Here is a 26,146-nt window from a genome sequence, read left to right on the forward strand (position 1 = left end):
CAAAATGTAATTATTTCAAAGTGTTTTTCATCACTAAAATCCTTGTGAGTGAAATGGAGCAGATGTCAATATCCTAATTTTTCATAAGAAAAATTGAGATTCAGATTAGAATCTGATTCAAGATGCTTTGATCCCTGATGAGCTTTCAGTCTCAAGCAAGCCACCTCACATTTCTGAGACTATGTGTGAAATGAGTGAGTTAGACAGGTGGGGTATCAGACCACTTCCTCTATTAGCACTCATATAAATTTGGAGATCAAGTAGTTGCAACAAGCCAGACTTCACTGTGTGGTAAACTGATCAGGTTTCCAACTTTCCAGGATTTGGAACTGAGCTTCAAGACTCACTCCCTCTCATCAGTGTCCAGGAGTAATATTATCTCCTTCACTGAGAGGTCTATTGACTGAGGATTAAATGTTTTGGGCAGGGGCACCTGGGTGGCTCAGTCGTTAAGCATCTGCCTTCAGCTCAGGGCATGATGCTGGATCCCTGGGATCGAGCCCTGCATCAGGCTCCTCCGCTGGGAGCCTGCTTCTTCCTCTCCCACTCCCCCTGCTTGTGTTCCCTCTCTGGCTGCTGTCCTTCTCTCTGTCAAATAAATAAATAAAGTATTTTAAAAAAAATAAAAAATAAATGTTTTGGGCAAATACAGTCATCTGGTTTTCATGTCCAAACTTTTTAAACACAACAGAGACAACCAAGTAGGTAGGGCGGGGGGGTCACTTGGGAGGCCACTGGAGTCAGGCACAGACAGCGACACTGAGATATTCAGAAAGAAGTGGGAAACTCACAAAGAAGACAGACTGCACAATGCAATCAAGGAAAACAACTGATCTGGAATATTCAAAAAAGGCAAGTTATTCTTTTTAAAGAAACTAGAAGCTCAATAAGTTAAAGGGGGGCTTTTTTTAAAGAAACGAGAAGCAATAATAAGATATAAATTTATATTTATCGTCACACAAAAAAAGAGTGATAATACCACTGCTGATAGAGATGGAGGGTAGCTACTTTAGCACTTACTGGTAAAAATGAAAGTTCCTACTACTGCTGGGAAACAAATCCAGTTGTATATTATTTCAACATAGCAAGCTCACTTTTGGGAATCCATTCCACAGAAATAAAAGCATTAATTAGCATGTAGCAGCGTATGTAGAAAAATGTGTTTACAACATTAGTCACAAGGCCAAAAACAAGGGCGGAAACAATGTGAATTAGTATTAATGGAGGAATGGTTGAATAAATGTGGTATAACCACACTATGAAGCTATAAACCCCATTAGAAAGAATCAGTCATGATCATCATGACCATTGATTAGAAGTTTTTCATGAACCCTATCATTGGGAAAGAAGGGGTGGAGAAAAGGAGAGAAGCGCCTAGAATATTATATCATTTTTGTGGAACACAAAATGACAAAATTCTACTATAGGTATATACGTGTATAAATGCACATCTCTGTGTGTGAGTGTGCATGCATGTGCCCATGTTTGTATAATTACATGAGCATAAAAAAAATAAACCAAACGATACACCTTAGATTCTAGTGTGAATGATCAGGAGGGTATGGGGCTTCAACAGAAGGAGATGAAGCAGGGGCGCCTGGGTGGCACAGCAATTGGGCATCTGCCTTCGGCTCAGGGCATGATTCCGGCGTTATGGGATCGAGCCCCACATCAGGCTCCTCCGCTATGAGCCTGCTTCTTCCTCTCCCACTCCCCCTGCTTGTGTTCCCTCTCTCGCTGGCTGTCTCTATCTCTGGCGAATAAATAAATAAAATCTTTAAAAAAAAAAAAAAAGAAGAAGGAGATGAAGCAGATAAAGGGAAGGAGGAGAGGGGAAGCCACAAAAAAAAATATTAAACAAAAGTGACTGCAATAAAAAATGAAATGAATGATTTCTCACTTATGTAGAACTACACATGCTTAAGTTTATCCACCTATAAAGAAACTAGGGAAAGACAAATGAGAAAGTTAAATCTGCCTTTGCAAGAATGACCATGATATATTGTTACACAGGAAAAAAAGAGACAGTCACAAAGGTTGTTTTTAAAAGGAGACAAACGTAAACATCTGAACACAAACCAATTAAAGATTCGTATAGCAAAAGACACCATAAAAAAGAGAAATGACAGCCTGGGAAGAAATAAATGCAACCCCTACGGCAGACAAAGAGATTACGTCCCAGTAAGCAAAGAGCTTCTACAAATTGTTAAGAAAAAGATAATTAACCTGATATGCAAGTTACAAATAAGCAACTGCATGAGAGGAAATCCAAATAACCAACACACAAGGGATGTTCAGTCCTTTGTGTCATCGTGGAAATGCAAATGTAAGCAATATTGAAATACAACTTTTACTCCCTTGGTCAGCAGAAATGAAGAACGACAACTATCTTCTGCTGGGGAGACTCTGAATCAGTCAGGCACTTGTCTAAGTTACTGGTAAGAGGGTGAATTGCTACAACTGTTCGGAAAATAAAAATTTGGTGATATATTAATTAAAATACTTTAATCTCTGTTTTGAAAATCTCTTATCCATATATATAAAATCTGTGAATGAACAAACAATATACATTTATGTACATACACACACGTTATATATATATAGAAACATATATATATGTTCTTTTTTCTGCAAGGGTATATATACGAGATATTTATTGTGGCAGTTTTGTTGTGGCAACTACAAAACACGTACACAAAGCAAGAACACTGCAAACGACCTGGATATACACTGAATCTGAAGACTAGTTTAAGAAAGTATGGTATACATATAAACTTGAAAATTAGGCAGCTATTTAGAAGAAATGAATCAAATTTATATCTAAAGACTTTGAGGTACATCTATGACTTGTATTTTTAAGAAAAGCCAGTTGTAGAGTAAGTATGAACAAGTTTTAAAACATAATAAAATACATATGTATTTAAATAGAGAAATGTATAATATAAATTAAAAAGATTTACATCCCTACACAACTGTAAAGGTAAGCTTCAATTACCTGGAGCATGTGTTTATGTGTGTGGAATCTTTTTTACCTGATCTTCCCTAATAAATTGGGAATAAATTATTAGGTTATTAATAAAATATTAGGTTACCAATAAGTTATTCTGCATTTGGAATAATAATACCTTTAAAAAAATTTAAAAAATCTTCTTTGAAGCAGAGGTTCCTGACAATACAGCTAATGTTGAGATCCTAAAGGCAATCAACATATTATTTTACTTCAGAAAATTTTAGATTTATTGTATTTATTTATTTGAGAGAGAGAGAGAGAGAGAGACCACAAGAGTGGGGGGAGGGGCAGAGGGAGAAGAAGAGAAATCCTCAAGCAGACTCCTTACTGAGCATGGAGGCTGATGCAGGGCTCGATCCCAGGACCCTGAGATCATGACCTGAGTAGAAATCAAGAGTCAGATACTTAACTGACTGAGCTACCCAGGCAACCCAGACTTCGAAAATTTTAGGTGAAAAGAATGAGCTGCATGTGGAAGCACGTGACAAGAGGGGAACACCGAGCAGGTGCTGGCACATTCTGGCTGATGGAAAAAATGGTTAGGCTTTCAGCAGGTGAGAATAGCTGGTGGGAGTTCCACAAGAAGATGGCTCGTGGCAGCAGGAAAAGCTACCAGCAGGTAGAGGAGAGGGCTGGCTGTGAGATCCGAGTTCAAAGACAAAACAAGTAATAAGGCAGGTCTCCAGGCTCAGAAGAACTGAAGTGCTAGTTGGAACAAAGCAGACACTCAGGAAGGGAAGAAGATATCAAGAAGCCAGGTAATTAGCAATGGCATACAAGCAGGGTTTTAGTCAAAGGGCCACCGCATGGGGCTGTGCGAGCCATGTGATGTGCAGCTTCCAGGGATGCTGTTGGCTTAAACTACCTCGCAAAGGGTACCTCCTACGTTTATACGACAAGGCAGGAAGCTCTTACAATGCAGAGATTTTACCCCGAGATCAGAGGAGATTAAAATCAACAATTCTGCTAAGTATCGTCTCCATCATCATCACCACCACCACCATGACTGTGACAGCTGACATTATGACAAAATGTTATGTTTTATGGAACAAATTTATTGTCCTAGAAAGAATCAAAGGAGGTAGCCAGGTCAGGTATTACAATCACCATTAACATGAAAAAACAAAGACTCAGAAATGTTCATTGACTTGCCCAAGATCTCAAAGGTAGTCAATGGCCAAACAGGCATTTGAACCCAGGATGTCTCCTTCTAAAACCACGGGTTCCCACTGTCGTAACTGCTCACAGTGAGAATGGAGATTGGTCCCTGACACTGGGATTGGCCTGCTGAGCAAAGAGCCAACAGATCATTGTGCACCTTGTATTTTTCATACGAACTAAATTTTCTTGTTTTTTTAAACCTAATAGGTAAACAAATTTTCCCTTCAGGGGATTTCTTGCTGTGTAACATTTAGACTCAACCTGCCCATACTGATGGCTATTTTGTGGGAGTGAATATTTGTTTAGACAGAATGTGTTACAAAAAGGACTTACAGCAGCTTACGAATGAAAACACCTACAATACAAAATAAAACTGAATAAAAAGTGAGGAAATGAGGAAATTGAATTAGAAGGAAAATGAGCGAAGAAAAGCAAACGTCCACCCAAGAATGCAGTTAGTTCACAAAATAAACAAGGCGCTCAATTAAGTTCTCTATATTTGCTACAGGTGGACCGCAAATTTGGCTCTCAGCAGGAAGAGAAAGAAGGAGACATGATTCACAGCATTTAAAAGATCTAATTACAAGCCAACCAGTGGCTCAGGAGAAATACAAGTATTCTTGGTACTAAGACTGAGAAGTTATATTTTCCGTTGTTCCATATAATGCTAATAATAGCAGACAATTTTTATAAGGATCTTACTATGTGTCAGGCCTGATGTTAAGTGTTTCGAATGCTTTATCTCATCCAGTTCCCACAAAAATTCCACAGGACGGGTTTTATTAGTATTACTTTTTTACAGTTGAGGAAACTGAAATACAGAGATGGTAAGTCAGTCCCTGGGGGAAAAAACACAATTCATAAGTGCCTGATTTGAGATTCCAACACAGTTCTGCCAACTCCAAAGCTATTCTTGTACCACATGACTTCCATTTAGAAGCTATACCTTCATCCAATCCTTAAGCATCCTTGAATATCCAACAGAATCCCTCAAGATCCAACGTTATGTAGTTCCCACCATGCTCTCTCTGCCACTGGAATTTTATTTTGTTTTCTTCATTGCACTTAGGACCACCTGAAATTATCGTGTTCAATTATTTACTTATTTTATTGTCTTTCTCCCAACTACAGAGCTGCAATGATCTTATCTTTTTAATCTTCTATCCCGAGTCTGCTTTACTGTCTAAAACATAGGAGGCATGCGGTAATATTTTTGAATAACTGAATGTTTCAAGGAGCAAGGAGTAGGTGTCAATTCAACACGTTTGCATGTCTGAAAATCCAGTTACTTCTACCTGTTCTTTGCTCCTTACGGATATTACTCACGTATTCTTCCCCAGTCTCCATGTCTTATACCAAAAATGCACTGTGTCCTCTAAGTTGGCTATTTTTCATAATCCAGCTTGACATAGACTTGATTTTATTCATTTGATTTATAATTTCAAAAAAATATGCTTAAGAATATAGATGACACCATCATTTGTCACACGTGAGGAGATTTTTTTTAATTCATTTGTCCATAAAAAATGATTGCTGATTTTTAAAAGCCGACATTCGAAGAATTTGCTCCATGGCCTCTTCAGCATAGATTTTGTTATTGCTGCCCAATATGTACTATTTATTTATTTATTTATTTTTAAGATTTTATTTATTTATTTGACAGAGAGAGCCAGCGAGAGAGGGAACACAAGCAGGGGAGTGGGAGAGGAAGAAGCAGGCTCCCAGTGGAGGAGCCTGATGCGGGGCTCGATCCCAGAATGCTGGGATCATGCCTTGAGCCGAAGGCAGATGCTTAACGACTGCACCACCTAGGCACCCCCAATATGTACTATTTAAAAAACAGACCAGTTCTGAAAAAGAGAGAAAGCAACATGTGCTTAAAGCACAAAGAACCAACATAAACTTGTTCCGGTTAAATACCCAATTCCAGTTGCCATGTTTTCAGGCAGGAAAAAAAAATCAAATTCTTAAACAATACAGCTTCACTAGGCCCATACTGAGAGCATGAGATAATTAGGTGGCTTTTTGAACTACAGACACACAAACACATATAAAACCCCAAGACATTCAGGATAATTGACTGGATGACATTAATAAATGCAATTCTGGAAATCCCAGAATAAGACAGATTCTTAGCTGTGATGGTTTTGATGCATATTCTCAGTATTCTCTAAAGCTTTCAGGATTTCTTGGAATTTGTGTCACATGGCTGTCATTTCCGGAAAGGAGGGCAAGTAAATCTCACAAACACATCTCCTCCTGAAATCTTAGAAACTGTGAACAGGTAGCTTATCCTGCAAAATTGGTTCTTCCTCTTCTTTTTTCTTTGAAGTTATCTGTTGCTAACTTATTGTTTTAATAAAAAGATGAAATCATATGAAAATGTAGGCTAAATGGAGAGATATGTAAAGTTGATGATATCCTCTTGATTTATTTGTCTGGACTCAAATGGTCCAAATATGGCATATAGGTAATGAAAGAAACAATTTAGGACAAGAATAATGGCTAGATTATACTTTCATACCTTAAAAACAAAATCTGGAAAAGATTTAAAGTACAAGATTATGACTAAACTTATAAAAAGACAATGATAAGTGGTTACGGTGATGTGATACTGTGATTTATAATTTAAAAAAATTTTTTTTGTCTTCATCCATGGTTCCTGTCACAAGCTCCTAAAACCCTTGTAGTTTCCTATCTAAAGCAATAGGCGCATCTTTAGACATACTGTTTAGTTTCCAGGTCCGTAAAGGTGAAATAAGTGTCTTTCATTATTCACAACAAGACCTTTCACTTGGTTTTATGGTAATAAGGTGGCTTTTGGGAACACCCGAAAGTTGGGCAGTCAGGTGGCCAATGGCACCAACCAAGTGATTAAAGGGACAGAACTTTCAGGCCCACCCCTCACCCTCTGGGAAGATGAGGGAAGCTGGAGGTTGAAGAATCACCAATGAGCAATGATTTAATCAATCATGTTTACATAAGGAAGCCTCCATAAAAACACAAAAGAACAGAGTTCGGAGAGCTTCTGGGTTGGCGACAGAACAGCACACCCAGAGAAGACATGGAAGCTCTGCACTCTGTCCCCTTATCCCATGTCCTTCCTATTTGCCCAGTGCATCTCTTCCCCTTCCTGATGCCTGACTCATAATAGCTTTTAGAATTCACTGGCAATCTAGTAAGTCAAAGGATCTGATGCTGTCTCCAAGTAGACAGTGTCAGAACTGAGGGAAATCACAGGACCACCAGCTGGTGTCCCAGAATTGCTTGGCGTGGGGAAACCCACCCCCTCTTCATATCTTGTGGCCAGACATGTCTTAAACGAAGTACGGAGGGTAAAGAGTAGAGGAGAGAGACACAGGAGGCATTTTCCCTTTACATTCTGGTGGGAGAAGTGGGCTTTGCTTAAACAGTCTTGGCTCATGGAAATGCGGTTTGGAAGAGAAAGGATGACAGGGCAGGGGGTAAATGGCAGGGGGTGGCCATATGGTCACTCGTGGTATGAAGCCACAGCTGTGCTATGCTCAGTTACAAAAGGTAAAAGCCACCGATGAGGAAGCTTCGTAACTCTCCCGGGGAGAGAACGTTCCAAAGACTTTTAGCTCCCGTGTTTTCCTAAAACAAGAGAAAGGAACAAATTGTTTCCGTCATCAGAGCCATAGAGATCAGGTTGAGGGAACTAAGGCATTTGCTAAAGGGTACCAAACCCATCATGCACAGGCAGGGTCAGAAGCCCAGAAAGCCCAGTATAATTTTCCATTAGCAGTTAGATTTTAAAGTGGAGCATTTTATAGTTCCAACAACAAAACAAACAAACAGAAAACCTAAGCATGATTCATAGGATTTATGATTAGAAAAAAATAAAGAAAGAAAGAGGAAGAAAAGAAAGAAAAAGGGGCAAAGTCACTCACAGAGGGTACAAGAGAAGAGTTCTTAACAACCAGAAGACCCACAGCACCATTTTTAGAGACCTGACAAGAAAATATTTGCTCCAAAGGAAAGGTACCTTCTTTGTTCATCTGCAGACACCATTTGTTTTTACACTATTGGGGGAATTTTAGATTACAAAGAGTTTTTAGGCGCCAACATAAAGGCACACAGCACTTTCCAACTTCCTCAATGAAAAATCCTGAAATACATTTTATGTGTTCTTAATAGCACATCCTCTTTTTTGTCCTACTAACTTCTATGACTGCTTTAAATATTTCCCTTGCTTTAGATTTAAGGTTGATGGAATATAAATAATATGGCCAAGTGAAAGAAAAAATAGACCTCATATTACAATTATATATAGAGTTCATAAAGAGAGTAGTTTCCCTTAGGATAACCTCCCTAAATTTCTCAATAATATTAATCAGGCAGTTGCAATGAAAAGAATACTATGTTTCTCACAGTCAACATTTATTTCTCCTCAGAATTAGTTGCCTGAAACCACTGAGTGTATTGGGAATGTAAGTCAATACATAGAATGGTAAAATCCATTATACAATGGGATTTTTAGCAGTTGTTAAAAATTATGCTTTATAAGATAGTTGATGGCACCAGAAGATATCCAAAATGTACACTAAGTAAAAAAATAAATAAATAAAAGACTGCAGAGGCACCTGGGTGGTTGGTTGGCTAAGCATCTGCCTTCGGCTCAGGTCATGAGCCCAGGGTCCTGGGATCAAGTCCCGCATTGGGCTCCCTGCTCGGTGGGGAGTCTGCTTCTCCCTCTCCCTCTGCCTCCCACTTTTTTTTTTTTTTTTGAGAAACAGCCAGCGAGAGAAGGAACACAAGCAAGGGGAGTGGGAGAGAAAGAAGCAGGCTCATAGCGGAGGAGCCTGATGTGGGGCTTGATCCCACAACGCCGGGATCACGCCCTGAGCTGAAGGCAGACGCTTAACCGCTGTGCCACCCAGGCGCCCCTCTGCCTCCCACTCTTGATCTATCTCTCTCTCACACATTCTCTCTTTCAAATAAATAAATAAAATCTTAAAAAAAAAACCTGCAAGCTTTATGTATGNAAGAAGCAGGCTCATAGCAGAGGAGCCTGATGTGGGGCTTGATCCCACAACGCCGGGATCACGCCCTGAGCTGAAGGCAGACGCTTAACCGCTGTGCCACCCAGGCGCCCCTCTGCCTCCCACTCTTGATCTATCTCTCTCTCACACATTCTCTCTTTCAAATAAATAAATAAAATCTTAAAAAAAAAACCTGCAAGCTTTATGTATGCGGATTCCGTATATCTGTAAAATAGTCTACACCTATATATATGAGACTATACAGATACACATATCAATGGGACATTACTACCTAACAGTTCAGGATTATTTTTATTCCTATTTTTCCTTGTCTATATTCCTAAATATTCTGAAACTCTATGAAAGTACACTACTTTTGGACTCACAACAAAAATATTACTAAATAGCCAATATCCAGTTAGTAGGATAATCAATTAAACCAGTTCTCTTAAGACTCGAGTCACCCTAACGTTGAGTCTAAATGATCCAAAACAAGCAGCTGCACCGAGTGGGACAGTGTCAAAACTTCACACAGAGATTGCCTCAGCTTGACCTCTAGCATTTCCAGAACGTGTTCCAGCATCCTCCTTTCTACTTCAGTAGTGAGAAATGGGGAAAAGCAACAGATGGCAACAATTATGACTGTCAGGATGCCAAGCTCAAGAACGAAACTTCTGCTTCAAGACAATTTGCAGGGGTACAGTAATATCTGGAGACTCTAAGCACAAGGCTTTCCAAAATGCAAATGTTTGGAATAAAAAGAAAGGTGATTATATAAGAAGAGCTGATAGTTTAACATGAAGCATTTAGGTTAAGAAAAGAGCAAAAATTTTGCCAAATTTTGAAGAAGATTACAGAATTTCTTTTTCTAGACTTTCTTAAAAATAAAATCTAGGGGCGCCTGGGTGGCACAGCGGTTAGGCGTCTGCCTTCGGCTCAGGGCGTGATCCCGGCGTTGTGGGATCGAGCCCCACATCAGGCTCCTCTGCTATGAGCCTGCTTCTTCCTCTCCCACTCCCCCTGCTTGTGTTCCCTCTCTCGCTGGCTGTCTCGATCTCTGTCAAATAAATAAATAAATAAAATCTTTAAAAAAAATAAAATAAAATAAAATAAAATCTAATTTGACACTACAATGCCTTTCTGATTATAATCTCTAGACTGGCCATTATGGATCTTATACCTTTCATTCTCTGGCTTCAACATTATCTTGCAGCTATCGATGCGTGTACTTTCAGAGGATGAAAATTATTATCATTAGCTTAAATAAAATGTAATCCATAAGGTTAAATTGACAATTGAGAAAATGTACAAAATTTTCCCAAAGCAAATGGCTTATGGTAAAATCTAAAATGTCTGAGTTTTGAAGTCAGACAAATTTGGATTTGTATTCTGCCGGTAGCACTTACTACGAACTGTAGGACCTGGAGAAAGTTACTGATGTGGGGCCTTAATTTCTTTATCTGTACAATGGAAATGAATCATGAGGGTTTTTTGATACTTGAAGGTTCTTCACAGACATAGTTCCTTCCATCATTACTCTATATGATGAAATTCCTGTAACTGTACCTTTGACTTCAGCATACAGTTACCTTTCCTGAAGTTCACAGGTAAGAGTACATAACGAGCAATGGCATAATACAAAGATGCCCCAATTTTGCTATGAAGATCGTGGTACCCAAACTCTTAAGATAGTCCCCAGTGATCCCAGCCTCCTGGTATTCATGCCCCCTATGGTCCCCTCCCCAGGAGTATAGGCTGGACCTAGCGACTCAGTCCTAATGAACAGAAAAAGTGGAAAAGATGGTGTGTGATTTGGAGACTAGGTCATCATGGCAGTGTGGTGTCTCTCTCTCTTCACATGCTCTGGGGGAAGCCATGTTGCGAGCAGCCCTGTGGAGGTGTCCACGTGTTGAGGAGCTGACGTCTCCTGCCAACAGCCACGTGAGAACGCTTGCAAGTGGAGCCTTCAGCTCAGTCAAGTATGCCGACGAAGCCCCTGCCGACAGCTTGAGTGCTTTAGCCCCTGAGGCAGAAGAACGGCACAGCTAATCTGCTCCCAGATTCCTGACCTTCAGAAACTCTGTGAAATCATAACTATTTCTCGTTTTAAGCTACTAAATGTTGAAGTAATATGTTATGCAACAATAAACAACTAATACGCAGATCAAATCCAAAATGACAAAGTTGGTAGGGTCTACAGACAAAATACCACTTCCAAGGAAGACAGAAGAGAAGTTTCTAAAATATAACTACATTTCCTTGAAAATCAAGAAAAAGAATTACACATTTTATTATTTAACAAACGTACCATCATGAAACATTTTTCTCCCAGGCTTTTGTATCTACGCCCTCTAGGAACTTAGGACAAGTGTCCCAAGACTGTATTGGAAGACATCCGAGTCACATTCTTCATTACAGTAGGCTTGTGTCTTACATCCATTTAGCATTTTGGACTTGGTATTTAGTATTTGCCCCCAATACCCTTCACACAAAATAATTTCTAATTTTCCCAAAGCCTGCATTTGAATCACACTTTCTGTGAGTTGCCCACCATGAACCAGACACTTAGTTCAGGAATGAACCCATGCACCTGCCTCCACTATAGCTCAGCACAGCATTCTTGCCCCCCTCACCCCCCTGCCATATAAGCAGCATCAAAAACTGTACACGGACAACGGTGGTTTTCACAAATTTGAAACATTCTTGAGGCATAACATCATGCATCTAACAGACTGCACTAAATCACTGTCCTAACTGGCAAATAGTCTGGGTATTGGGACATGGCCCAGGCACCCGAATTTTCTCCTTTGTCTGAGTGAATCTGCTGCCTACTTGGGCCACTGTCAGAAAGTTTAGAGTATAACCTTAGTCACCCATTCCTGAGTACAAGAATCACATTACTGAGGACAAGTTGTAAGTCCTCCTATCCTCATTATTTCTTGAAAGGCCTATTGTGTCTTAATAAAAATCAAAGTCCAGATACTCTGCTTTAGCATACATATAACTGGCATCTGACATCTATTTTATCTTTACTTGTTAATAGTGCCTCAATTTTTATTCAAGTAACCTCCCCTGCCATAAACAGCTTGTGGCCTTTTAGGGATGCTCTAGGACTGGGACATGTTAGTTCAGGTTTGAGATAATTAGCCTAATTTTATCACTGGGCTTGCAAGTTGTTCAGGGATGAAGTGAGTAATTAACTTAAATTGGACTAGTCATAGAAATGCCCAGGATATTACTGATGGTTGTGAAAGGGCCATTCTTTTCCCCTAATTATGAACCTGCAGAGATAAACCTCCAGGAGTCTCAGGAAACCATGCTGGGATGAGGAAGAGAGAATCAGTCTGAGAATGAAGTCACCGCAGGGAAAGCAGAGCTGGGAGACAGATCCTGGTCAATTATTTGTCTTTGATCAAACCCTACCTAAATCTACACGCATTGCAGAAATGTTTGTTACGTGACTCACGAAATTTTCTCGAGTTTGGACTGGATTCTTGTCACTTGCCACAAGATATTCCTAACTAATAAAACTTCCCTGACATGGCAGAATTCCAATGGTAGGTACGTAGGTTAAATCACCTTTTGAGACATTCCCTACAACAAATACAAAATAATGATTAAAGCAATATGTCTTTTGAGGTGCCTGGGTGGCTCAGTTGGTTGAGCGTCCAACTCTTGGTTTTAGCTCAGGTCATGATCTCAGGGTCATGGGATCTAGCCCCGTGTCAGGCTCTGCACTCAGCACTGAGTCAGGGAGATTCTCTCCCTCTCCCCCTCCTCCCCTCTGCTCTTCCTCCTGCTCTCTCTCTCTAAAATAAATAAAATCTTGCCAAAAAAACCAAACAATAATATGTCTTTTGAAAAAGTGTCCAACAATTACTTATCCACAGAACACACTAAATGCTACAAAATTTATTTACTTTGTCAAAGCAATGACAAGGCTGGACCTTCTAAGCCCTTCAGATCACATCTAGAAATTATCTCTTTCCCTCTTTCCCTGAAACTCAAAAACTGGTCAACAGCAGAACTGAGCTGAAGTGAGGCATAACAAAGAGTTCAGGATGTAACCAAACCCAGAGTTATCCAAAGCGTTTGGTTTTAATGGTCTTCCAAATCAACTGCCTGATAAAAATATTTTCAAAGAAAGTTTGTGTCAAAAAACCAGAGAATGGGGGCGCCTGGGTGGCTCAGTCGTTAAGCATCTGCCTTCAGCTCAGGTCACAATCCCAGCATCCTGGGATCAAGCCCCGCATCGGGCTCCCTGCTTGGCGAGGAGCCTGCTTCTCCCTCTCCCACTCCGCCTGCTTGTGTTCCCTCTCTCACTGTCTCTCGCTGTCAAATAAATAAATAAAATCTTAAACAAAAACAAAAACGAAAACCAGAGAATGTCTGTGTGCTGGTCTGGGTGAACAGTGAGCAAGACAAGAAGCTTTAGGAGTCTAGAAAACTCACAGAGACCATGTGAGGCTCCTGGAAACTCTCCATCGTCTTCTTATGTGCTTAGAGAAGTCTTCCCTCTGTCCTAAGAACTGCCACTGTATCCCCTCTTTTCTCTTCCTTCCTCTCTCCCTTCCTTCATCCCTTCCCATTTTCTCCCCTCCACCTTCTTTTTCCATCATCCTCCTCTTCCTCTTATTCCTTCTTCTTTTTCTTCCTTTTATTTCCTTCCTATGAAGACCACCTCATAAAGTAAGCCATAATCCCCCCACCTTTTAGACTCCAAAGCCTTCCTAGTCCCAGTTTTCTCAGATTTTTCTCAGGCTAGAACATTCGTCACTGGGCAACCTAGGCTGAACTTTTTGAACTGGAAAGGCCTGCAACTGCTTCCACGCTATCATTTTCATTCACACCTCTAGGTTCTCTCCTTCCCGATGTTGTGGTCCTGTGGCCTGATGTGTAACTAAGGAATTTCCAGCACACATTTGTTTAAAGCCATTTTCAGACTCCTACTACAGCACTGACCTTGAGGACATTCATATTCCCTCTATATTGCATTTGTACAGAAATCTTAATAACAGCTTCTTAATTGAGCTTCTGAAATGTAATTAGCATTCTTTGGGATAAACATTCTAATTACGCTATCCTCTCCTTGGAATAAATGAACTACAGATTTCCCTGACCATAAAAGAAAGGAGAAAAAGGAAAAAAAAAATTCATTTGTGGACAAATGCTCTAACGAAATGCTTTGTGGAGATAACTGGGAATCAGGAAAGGAGGAGTGACACATACATCTCTCATGTCCCTGTTATATTTCTTATCCTACAATTCATTGTCTTAATGATGTCAGAAGCAAGAGGGAGAGAAAAAAATAGAGGAAGAGGAAAAAAAGTCATATTTCCCTCTCAATGGAAATCTTAAAAGTTACATATAAATATATATGTAGGAAGTTGGAGCTGGTGTTTTTACTCTGGCTGAAAAAAAAAATCTGGTAATTTCCCTAATTCAGGAAACAAATACTCACAAACGCTACTCATTTTGGTATAAATTAAGCCATAAAATAATTCTTTGGTACCACTGCAATATTCCTCAAGTAATACACTGTGTGTGTGTGTGTGTGTGTGTGTGTGTGTGTGTGTGTGTGTATAAAACACATGTAGGGGCACCTGGGTGGCTCAGATGGTTAAGTGTCTGCCTTGGGCTCTGGTCATGATCTCAGGGCCCTGGGATCGAGTTCCGCATCTGGCTCCTTGCTTGGCGGGGAGCCTGCTTCTCCCTCTCCCTTTGCCCCTCCCCCTGCTTGTACTCTCTCTGTCCCTCTCTCTCTCAAATGAATAAATAAAATATTTACAAAAAAAAAAAACCCACATGTACACCTTTGCTACACAGTCATCAATCACTCTATCAAAGTCATTTAGCCACCAGAGTTATCTCCCTTTCATCACCTATACTTCATTTCTAAACATCTTTTCTGGATAGAATGAACCTTCAAACCAGCTGATATTTGATTGAATGCTGACCGTCTGCTTTTTGAGTCCACGGAACATTATTGATTTATTTAAAAATAACCCTACTTGGGGCGCCTGGGTGGCACAGCGGTTAAGCGTCTGCCTTCGGCTCAGGGCGTGATCCCGGCGTTATGGGATCGAGCCCCACATCAGGCTCCCCTGCTATGAGCCTGCTTCTTCCTCTCCCACTCTCCCTGCTTGTGTTCCCTCTCTCGCTGACTGTCTCTATCTCTGTCAAATAAATAATTAAAAAAATAAAATCTTAATAAAAAAAAAATAACCCTACTTTCCTGGTTTTTCTACTAAATCACACATGCATAAGTAATGTCAATAGACTCCAGGAAACATGAACACCGGCAACGGTTGCAAGCTACCACAGCCACAGCATGGTTAGAGACTAGATCAAGAGGTTAGGCAAGGCTACTACTATAGCAAAATCGCCCGTTGCCTTCATGTAATCATCACCCATGAGAAAAAGCACAACTTGGAAACTTCATGAGTTTCCAAACACAAATACGCTAAAAGTGAAATGACCTGCCAGAATTTATCATTGATGCCTTTTATCCACCATAATATTAAGTTAACTAGATAGTACATGACATTACAAGACAGGACAAACCTCTTGAACAGTAATTCACAGTGACTTTAAGAGTTGATAACTAGGGGAATAGGATGGTCACCAGAGGAAGTATCTCCCACGAGCCCTAGCATTAACACAGGCACATCCAGATACAGCCACATCGTTAACATCATTTATCTTCACCAAATAGACAGAGCACATGGCTTTCACCTTCAGAACATCTGTTACTCATGTAAATGCACAAAATTTGCTCAAGTATTTCAGGAGGCCAAGTGACCCACATATTTTGTAACAAGAGCTCATCTTGTGTTCTCAATTTATGATTTTTTATTGAATTACTGACATTTCCTCTCAGACATTTCCCAAGCAAAGCCAGAGATTCCATTTCATTTGTCTCTATTTCTGGATCCCCCAAATGACAACTGGATCATAAGAAATACTCGGCGTATGCTAGTTGAAAGCATCAATGAATAAATCTTTGATTGTCAATACTGAGTAAAGTGTCCTTATGTAGTAGATAAAAAATAAAGGAAAGGAAAAAAAGGTTTATTAGATTTAATAACATTTGGCTCATAGAGAGATTGTCAAAATGCAAATATAGTCTATTTGAATGATCTTGGCCTTAAAAGTCAACGTATTTGATTATATTTGGGGGCAGAAATGCAATAACAACCATTTAGCTACTGATCTGTAGTGTTAATGTGTATCCTCCTGTTGTGACTTTAAACTTAAGAGGGACTTTAAACTTAGTCTAAATAGGGCATCAACCTCAGCATGTATTTAAACTATGATACCTCCATAAATTGGGAAACCCTGGCCTGGGTTACATACCCTAAGAATACAAACAATGGAACCACTGCATCATCCTGATTAATAAAGGGTGATGCCTGCTCAGTGATACTAGGAATATCAATTACCCTCAAACCATCTTATTTATTCCAGTGACAGAAAACTATCTACCCCCCACAACACCCCTTCCTTTCAGTGGTCTCTTCACTTGTTACAATTTGGGACAAGTGACCAGAGATCTTCAGTAAGTACTATTTATTTATATAAACTGAGACTAAGCCCTATCTGCTTAGAACAGATTATCACAGAAGACAGAGGCTCAGTGCAGAATATTATCTACTATAACTGCAAGACCTTCCTAAAGCCATTTTTTACTCAAATATTTATTAAGTACCTACCTGCACCATGCACAGCATTCAGTACAGAGAATACAGACATGGTTTCTTAGTTCATGGGCTCACATTCAAGAGGAAGTCAACAGACAATAATCAAGTAACAAAACAGAAAAGAAATATCAAGGAATGAAAAATGCTGGGGTAAAGAATCATTGAGATCTGATGATAACTATTCACCATGAGGTTTTTTTTTCCAAGCAGAGACCACAGAGGAAAGCATCAGCATCAGCATAACACAACACTTACCACCACAATTACATTTGCTGCAGGGATTGGAAGGTTTTCCACTTCAAGATCTTGACCAGCCATGGCCAGCAGATTGAGAGATGGGTCATATGCAGGTCTTGGAAATGCTGAATTACCAATTTGGTGCCGTTTGTTTATTTGCGCTCTAGGAGAGGAATGGTAGCTATGTTTATTTATCTTCTGTGGAGCTATATCCAGGCTCTTCTCAATGTCTTGAGAATGGTGATAAATGAATGCTGGCTTCCCACTCCTCTTCTGATGAATTGCCAAGAACTGATCATTATTTCCTGAAAAGCACCCTGAAATGGGGAGAAGGCAAAAACAAAAATCAAAGATCTTCGCTGAGATGAGTGGAAATATCTGATAAAGAGAATTACCTGTCCTCAGGCAGCTTTAAGGCTTGAGAAGAATTTAGAGTTGGTCTCCACCTTTTCCCCTGCTTCAGTTCCCCACAAATAGAACACATCTGGTGGTTTGGAGGCATCTGAGAAACTTTGGGTGGACAGAAGTGGGTGTAGTTTGAAAAAGTCCTATTTATCAGATATTCTTACAGTCTTTTAGTCCAGAATTTCCTCCTTTATCTACACTCCCAGTTCTAACACCCACTTGAGCTTCTATTCCTGAATGTCCTATCTGTTCCTCAAATGATAATCATTTATGTCATTGTAAGCTTTCCTCCTTTTAATCAATAGCCTTTCATACAATTCTTATTTTATACTTATTTTGTCTTGCTTATAGTTAGCAATGTATACTTTTTTTTTTTAATGTTTGCAGAATATTTTAAGCTGAGGACAGAAATCTGAGGAGAGTCATTGTGGTTGCAACTTTCAATCCTATAACGATATCCATTCTCTCCTTCTTACTCAGTAATATGGCTGTCCAGATAACAAAATATATTCACCTTTATTTCTTCTGTTAGGTAAATATCCATGGACTTGAATAACATGTACATGTAAGCCAAAGAATATCACTAGGTCAAGTATCAATTAGAAAAGTAAACTTAAGGGGCACCTGGGTGGTTCAGTCAGTTAAGCGGCTGCCTTCAGCTTAAGTCATGACCCCAGAGTCCCAGGACCGAGCCCCATTTCAGGGTCCCTATTCAGCAAGGAGTCTGTTTCCCCAGCTCTCCCTCTGCTCCTCCCCTGCTCATGTTCTCTCTCTCTCTCTCTCTCTCTCTCAAATAAATAAATAAATCTTTAAAAAAAAAAAAGAAAAACAAACTTAAGATTGTCTATATAAGATGATCAGCAGAGTAAGCAGATCATAGGATAGTAATGCCACCCACATGGTGCCTAGCAACCCTAGGCACCCCTGGATTTTCCCTTGGTATGTCAATGGCAATACTGTCTTTAGAAATTTACTTACCTCTTTTTATAAGAATTCTGGGGTGCCTAGAATTCTTACTGAATATTTATAGTAGAGGAGTTGCTAGGTTTTACAAATTTGCCCTCCATCAAGCCTTTTGGGACCAACATATATTTCTAGCATCTTCAGCCATTCTGCCTGAAACAGGCTTTAAACTTTTGCTTAGGGATATAAAGACAGGTGATTTTTTTTTAGTCAGCTTCAGTGCTTTCTTCCATGATGGAACAGACAGTTTGGGAATCATCTTTGGGTACCAGTGACTTTAGCCTTCCAGATCATTCAAATAACAATTATATTTCATGTGAATTCTGAAATAGTAATAGAAATTAATCATCATATCTTCAATCCTGAGTTTGCTAAATCGATCAAACTTTTTCAAAAGCAATCAAGCCATCATAATTTGACAAAGATGATGACTTGACAGTGATGACCTTGAAATACCTATAAATTTTGTTTCTCTGATAAGAGTTCCTCAGATTTGGAAATGAAACTGTCATTAGAAACATATATGATGTTATGAAATTCAGAACAGGGTACTTCAATGTTATTATTCTTGCAGTGTTCTATTAATGGAGAACGGTGCTAAATTGGTTTAGATGCATATTGACTTTCTGACCACGAGATGTTCATTTAGAACTTTGCTAAAATGCATTTACTCACTAATACTACAGCATCCTGGAAGAGTTTCTGTATTTCTGAAAAGAGGACACTTTCTCCTCTCCCCTCTTAGAGAACTGAATCTGATATTGTAAAGAGCAACAAAGAAGTAGTCAACTCTGAGTTAAGAAATAGAATGGATGTACTATTTTATCTTAGTTGGCTTTTTTAATACTCCTCATTTAAATATGGTCTGTTGTTTTGGGAAAGACATACTATATGCTTGAATGAATTTAGGTTTCTCACCTAAGGGACTGGCCCTTCTACCAAAAAGAGGAATCTACAGTGTTCAGTGGCTTGAAAACTATATCTGTCATGACAGTGCCATTGAAATGGGCATGTTAATAAAGATTAATATGCAGGGGCGCCTGGGTGGCACAGCGGTTGAGCATCTGCCTTCGGCTCAGGGCGTGATCCCGGCGTTATGGGATCAAGCCCCACATCAGGCTCCTCCGCTATGAGCCTGCTTCTTCCTCTCCCACTCCCCCTGCTTGTGTTCCCTCTCTCGCTGGCTGTCTCTATCTCTGTCGAATAAATAAATAAAATCTTTAAAAAAAAATAAAGATTAATATGCAAAAAAAAAAAAGGCCCTTGCAAGATTTAGGACATAAAAGATAAAAGAGTGGGCAATGGGGAATTTCAATAAGAAAGAAGTGCTTACAGCTTAGATACTTAGACACAGCTTAGGTCAGAGAATGCAGATGTATGAAGAGAGATGAATAAAGAAATGGGAAAGTTACATAATCATCTTCACGCTTTCTTTTTCTCCACTAGCAATCACAGCAAACCTTGTCAGAGCCACTTTATTTAAATAAAATAGGTTAGTCCAACCAACGAATGTCTCTTGTGCTAAAACTGGCCTACAAGGAAAGGTGAAAAAAATCTAATTTTAAGTCCAACTGTAACACAATTAAAATTTCCCAGACTTATCCAGTTGTGTATGGGAAAAGACTTACTCCTGCCCTGTCCTTAAGTAATGGGAACCCAGTCAGCTGCATAATATTAGGAACCCCACCATAACCATTAGGCAGGAAAATTTTTTTCAAAGTCTAAGTGTTGTGCTTAGATCAGTGCATCAGAATCACGTGGGATATTATGATGGAGAGTCCTACATCCCAGCCTAGAACTACCAAAGCAGAATCCCTGGAGATGTAGCCTAGGAATCTGGGTTTATTACTGAATTTTTCTCACATTCAAACTCTGAAGCTGAAGGTGACTGAGCTAGGATCTGGGATTAGTTTTGTCTTCTCTATCTTCAAATGCTACCTCTCTATTGCCTCCTTCACTTCAGCGTTACGAAAACACTCAAGTAAACAATTCAGTAATGTTAAGATTGAGATGCCTATTAAATATCAAACTTCCAAATTAGAAATGTAATAGCTAAGTGTGTAGTTCATAGTTGGAGAGAGAAAGGTAGATCTGTGAATCATCCAATACAGATAAAATTTAAAGCCAAGTGACTGGATGTTGATGATGAAAAGAAGACAATATAGGACAGAGCGCTGTAGAATTCGAATATTTTCAGTCAGGGAGCTGAATGAAGCAGCCAGCAAAGGCAAGTGAGAAGGATGGTAATAGAATAGGACAAAAACCAAGAAAGAGAGAAAAACTTTAGAAAGAAAATGTTTTAGAACCTCTATGTATTATAGGGTTTTAGACAGAGGAAACTGAAAAATCACTCTCATAGTGATGTCTCTAGAAACAAATATGTAAATGTAATTTCCATGTGTTGACATGGAAGAGAAGTTCCACTGAAGACACACTTATTAGAGATTTTAAAAATTACAAAGCACACTGAGACTACTGCCATGAGAGACCGAAGATGGAGTAAGTGGGAAGATTCTCACCTAAGAAAGAATAAAAAAAGAGAAAAATAAAGGAGGCTTTAAAATAAGTTGATTTAAAACACCGAAATAAATAAAAGAAGAAAATAACAAGAATTTAAGGAAAAGGGAACAGGCCTGTTTCAATCCAGATGGAAATCATCGAAACAAAAAATACAGCAATTGACAAAATTCAATGTACAGGTTATGCAGTAGACGAGAAACCACTGAACAGAGATTTAGTAAATTGGAAAAGTTTAGGTAACAATACAGAAAGCAAGGCACAAAGAAATTAAGAGAGAAGATGGGAAAAAGAAGGTGAGAGATTATGGGAGACTGGCTTTCCAGACGGCACTCCGTGATCCACACCTACCGACATTCACATCCTTGTATGACCCCCTCCCATTGAGAGTGAGCTGGATCCCACGTGAGGCTTACTCTTAACCAACAGATAATGGCAAAGGTGATGGGATGTTACTTCTTTGATTAGGTAAAAAAAGATGTGACTTCTGTGTTGCTAGGAGACCTTCTCCTGCTGACTTTGATGAAGAAAGTTGCCTTGCTAGAGAAGTCCATGTGAAGGAGGAGGCTTCTGGCCAACAGCCAGGAGAGAACTGAGGCTCTCAGTGCCACTGAATCCTTCCAACAGTCATGTCAATGAGCTTGGAAGCAAATCCCTCCTCAGATGACCCTTCCTCTAAGGGCCCAGCCCAGGCCAACACTCTAATTGAAGCCTTATGAGAGACCTTGAAGCAGAAGTCCCAGTTCAGCCAGGCCCAGATTTCTGACTCACGGAAACTGAGAAATGGTAAATGTGTATTGTTTTAATCTATTAAATTCTAGGGTGATTTGTTACGGAGCAACAGGAAACTAATGAGAGGTTGACAGATACTAAGTTGTTAAATACCTTTACTTAAGAAATGAAACATTAGAGAAATCAAACATTTTACAAAATTTAAGGAGGGAAATGACAAGATAAAATGAATATTTCGGGAAGATTCCCTAGCTATACAAGAAAATAGATCGGAAGGAAGCGAGAGTAAGTGCAAAGTTACCAGGTAAAAATTTTTAGGTAACAGGAGAATAGCCCCAGATTAGGTGGCAATAGAGGGATGGAGCAGAGGTGACTCTAGTTGAGAGATGGTCCTTTCTACTCAAGGAGATTCATATATGTTGTCTACCTTGGATTCGGCTGCCTCTGCCTTTCCCTAACTCCTATCTATACATTCCCCAACTGACTAATATTGACCCGTAGGCAGACACATTTAGCAGGAAGTTGCAGAAGATAAGACCTTCCACTCTCAGCAACCTTAAAGATTTAAGGGTCAAAACTGTTGGGGGGTGGTGGTGATGAGGAGAACAAAAGCAAAAATATATACATAGAGAGAGAGAGAGATCAAAACTTGCACACCGTTGATAAGTATCTGAGACATTCGGAGTGTAACATTCCTCAAGGAACTGAGGGCTACCTTCATGTTAAGGCTTTGCTAGAGGCAAAAAGCAATCTTAGCTTGACAATAGTCAGGCCTCCAGGATCCTGTAAGTCTTCTTTAACATATGAAAATCCCTTTAGAGACTTCTTTATCTCTACCCTCCACCCCACCCCCAACTTAAAAGTCTATAATCAATTGCTCCTCGCAATCACAGTGCAGCTCTTTCTGCCCCAGCGTCCTGTCCCTGTGCTTTAATAAAAGCACCTTTGTGCACTGAAAGGAAAAAAAAAAAAAAAAAGACATGGAAATCGACAAGAAGAAGGAGGGGGAGGAGGAGGAGAAGTATTAATTCAATGACTGGGTTACTGTTCTGGGAAGGAACCAACAATGGGGTTTCAAAGGTAATTTTGTTTCTGGTGGGTGACTGACTATATGGGGGTGCCTTTATTGAGAGAGAGAAATGTGAGTTTGTGGTGTCTATAATATATGGAAGCAGAAATGTCTAGAGAGCAATTATATGTATATGAACTCAAGAGGAAGTTCTGGACTAGAAATAAGTGCTAAAAACCATAAGCAAGCTGATGGAAAACTGACGGATGAGAGTGCCTAGAACAGTTGTGGGTGCTGAAGAACAAGAAGTCTGCAACCTAGACCCAAAGAACCCCGTGTTGAAGGAGCAGTTGGAGACTGTGGACTTATGGAAGGCATGGGAAGAGTGCAACAAGGAGTCTGTGAGGGGCAGTGCCCACTGTCAGAACGTCTCAGAGTTCAAACAAGACAACCCTTAACATTTGCATAGGGTTAATTTACTTAAAATTCATCAAAGGACACCTGAGCCTGGATATTCAGAAGACCAGATTCAACATGGAAAAGGCTTGGGGATAGCATTCTAGAAGCACTAAGCCAACCATCTTCCACTGTTGAGTCCTTGAACAAAAATAAAATAATTTTTGGGGCACCTGGGTGGCACAGCGGTTAAGCGTCTGCCTTCGGCTCCGGGCGTGATCCCAGCGTTATGGGATCGAGCCCCACATCAGGCTCCTCCGCTATGAGCCTGCTTCTTCCTCTCCCACTCCCCCTGCTTGTGTTCCCTCTCTCGCTGGCTGTCTCTATCTCTGTCCAATAAATAATTAAAATCTTTTAAAAAAATAAATAAAAATAAAATAATTTTCAAGGATTTGAAAGGGTATGGAAGATTCAGAGTCTGGGTAAGATGGGGCAAACACACCCTGCTTTGGTGTTTACACTGAATAAAACCCGGGACAAAATGCATGAAACAGCTATTTGAGGACTCTGGAAAATAAATAGTAGCAGGGGACTTAAAAGTTCCACAGCATCAGCAGGGAGTTTACCATCTCCCCTGTCCTTTCCCCACCCTCCCCCCCATTCTCTACTCAACCCCGTAGTGGATGCCAGGGTGCAGACAAAGACAGCTTCAGGGGAAACACTCTAAAACACTAGTTCTGAAAAAGGGAACTCATAGTGCTAAAAGAGGCTGCAGGAATCTCCCCATTTTTCCTCTCTCTTTTCTCCATTCCCCAAGCAACGCCACGGCAGCAGTGGCCTTGGCCATTAATGAGAGCTTAAGGGATTCAAAACTCTGCAAGAGGGGAGCCTTTCTTTCTTTCAGGGAAGCTACCATTCTAAGAGAGTGGAACCAACTGTCACAGCTTTTCTCTCTCTCCACACTCCCCCCCCACTTGACCCTGGACTCAGATGCAGTTGTAGAAATACAAGAAGCTCACTCCAACTATAATGATACAGATAGGTTTAATGTGAAAGGATGGAAAAAATATATATCATGCAAGCACTAGTCAAAAGAAAGCCACTGTCTGACAACAGATTTCAGAGCAAAGAAAATTACCAAGGACAAAGAGACACATCACATAATAATGTAATGTGCATAAGGATGTAATATATAATAATCCTAAATGTGTATACACCCCCCCAAAAAAGCATAAAAATACATGAAGCAAAAAATGACCAAAATGAAAGGAGAAGTGGGCAAACCCACAATTATAGTTGAAGATTTTAACATTCCTCTCTCAATAGTAAAACTAGTAGACAGAAAATTAGCAAGGGCAAGGTTATAAAGGAACAGAACATCACCAACTAACTGGATTTAACAGTATTTATAGAATGCTCCAACCAAGAACACGGAATACACATTCCTTTCCAGTGCACATGGGACATTCACCAAAATAGACCATATCCTGGGTCATAAAACAAACTTAGACATTTAAAAAAATTGAAATTATACAAAATATATTCTCTGACCATAATAAAATTAAACTAGGAATCAATAATAGAAAACAAGAATATTTCCAGCCACTTGGAAATTAAACAGTATACTTCTAAATATACTTGAGTCAAAAAGTAATTGCTAAATTAGAACATGTTTTGAACTGAACTGAAATGAAAATATAACATCATAATTTGTGGGATGCAATTGAAGCAGCACTATTTAGAGGAAAATTTATAGCATTAAATGTCTTTAATAGAAAAGAAGAAAGGTCTCGAATCAATCATCTAAGCTTCCACTTTAAAAAACTAAAACAAAACAAAAACAGAGCAAAATAAATGCTAAACATGCAGAATGAAATTAAAAATTTAAAGCAGAAATTATTACATTGAAAATAGGAAAACAACAGAGAAAGTTGATCCTCTGAGAACAGTAAAATTGATAAAACTCTAGCAAGACTCACAAAGAAATAGAGAAAACACAAATTATTGATCTCAGATAAAAGGAAGGCTATCAGTACAGACGCTGCAGACGTGAAAAGGATAATAAGAAAATACTATGAATCATCCTTTGCATATAAATTCAACAACTTAGATGAAATGACCAATTCCTCAAAAACCACAAACTAATGAAACTCAAACCTAAGACGAAATACAGATCTCAAACTGTCCTAACATTATAAAAGAAATTAAATTTCTACTTAAAATTTTTTTGAAAAAAAAAATCTTCAGGATCAAATGGTTTTACTGGCAAGTTCTACCAGACATCTAAAGAAAAATATAACATCAACTTCACATGACCTCTGCCAAAAAATAGAAAAGGAACACTCCACAAATCATTTTATGAGGCCAAAATTATACTGATAACAATACCACAGAAAGTACTAAAAAGAAAACCATAGACCAATACTGCTCATGAACACAGATGCAAAAATCCTCAACAAAATATTAGCAAATTGAATGCAAAAATAATACAATGAGGGGCGCCTGGGTGGCACCGCGGTTAAGCGTCTGCCTTCGGCTCAGGGCGTGATCCCGGCGTTATGGGATCAAGCCCCACGTCAGGTTCCTCCGCTATGAGCCTGCTTCTTCCTCTCCCACTCCCCCTACTTGTGTTTCCTCTCTCGCTGGCTGTCTCTATCTCTGTCAAATAAATAAATAAAATCTTTAAAAAAAAAAAAAGAAAAGAAATAATACAATGAATAATATGCCATAACAAATGGGGATTATCCTGGGAATGGAAGGCCTCTTCAATATTTGAAAAGCAATCAACATAATCTACCGTGTTGACAGTCTAAAGAAGAAAAACAACATTATATCAATTGATGCAGAAAAAGCATTTGACAAAACGCGTATCTATTCATAGTTTTTAAAAAAACTAAGCACACTAGAAATAGATGAGAATTTCCTTTAAAAAGGCATCTATAACGGGGCGCCTGGCTGGCTCAGTCAGTAGAGCACGTGCCTCTTGATCTCAGGGTTGTGAGTTTGAGCTTCA

At 39.4% G+C, this 26,146-nt stretch overlaps 1 protein-coding gene across 1 annotated transcript in view; it reads right to left on the reverse strand.

Moving 5' to 3' along the window:
• PTPRR (protein tyrosine phosphatase receptor type R) overlaps positions 1-26,146 on the reverse strand; it is a 260,911-nt gene that overhangs the window by 218,818 nt on the left and 15,947 nt on the right. The window contains 1 exon segment of the mRNA XM_034644175.1: positions 17,130-17,428. Within this exon segment, the coding sequence (XP_034500066.1) occupies positions 17,130-17,428 (299 nt within the window).

This window comes from Ailuropoda melanoleuca, chromosome 15 (assembly GCF_002007445.2).
Source record: "Ailuropoda melanoleuca isolate Jingjing chromosome 15, ASM200744v2, whole genome shotgun sequence".
NCBI lineage: Eukaryota > Metazoa > Chordata > Mammalia > Carnivora > Ursidae > Ailuropoda > Ailuropoda melanoleuca.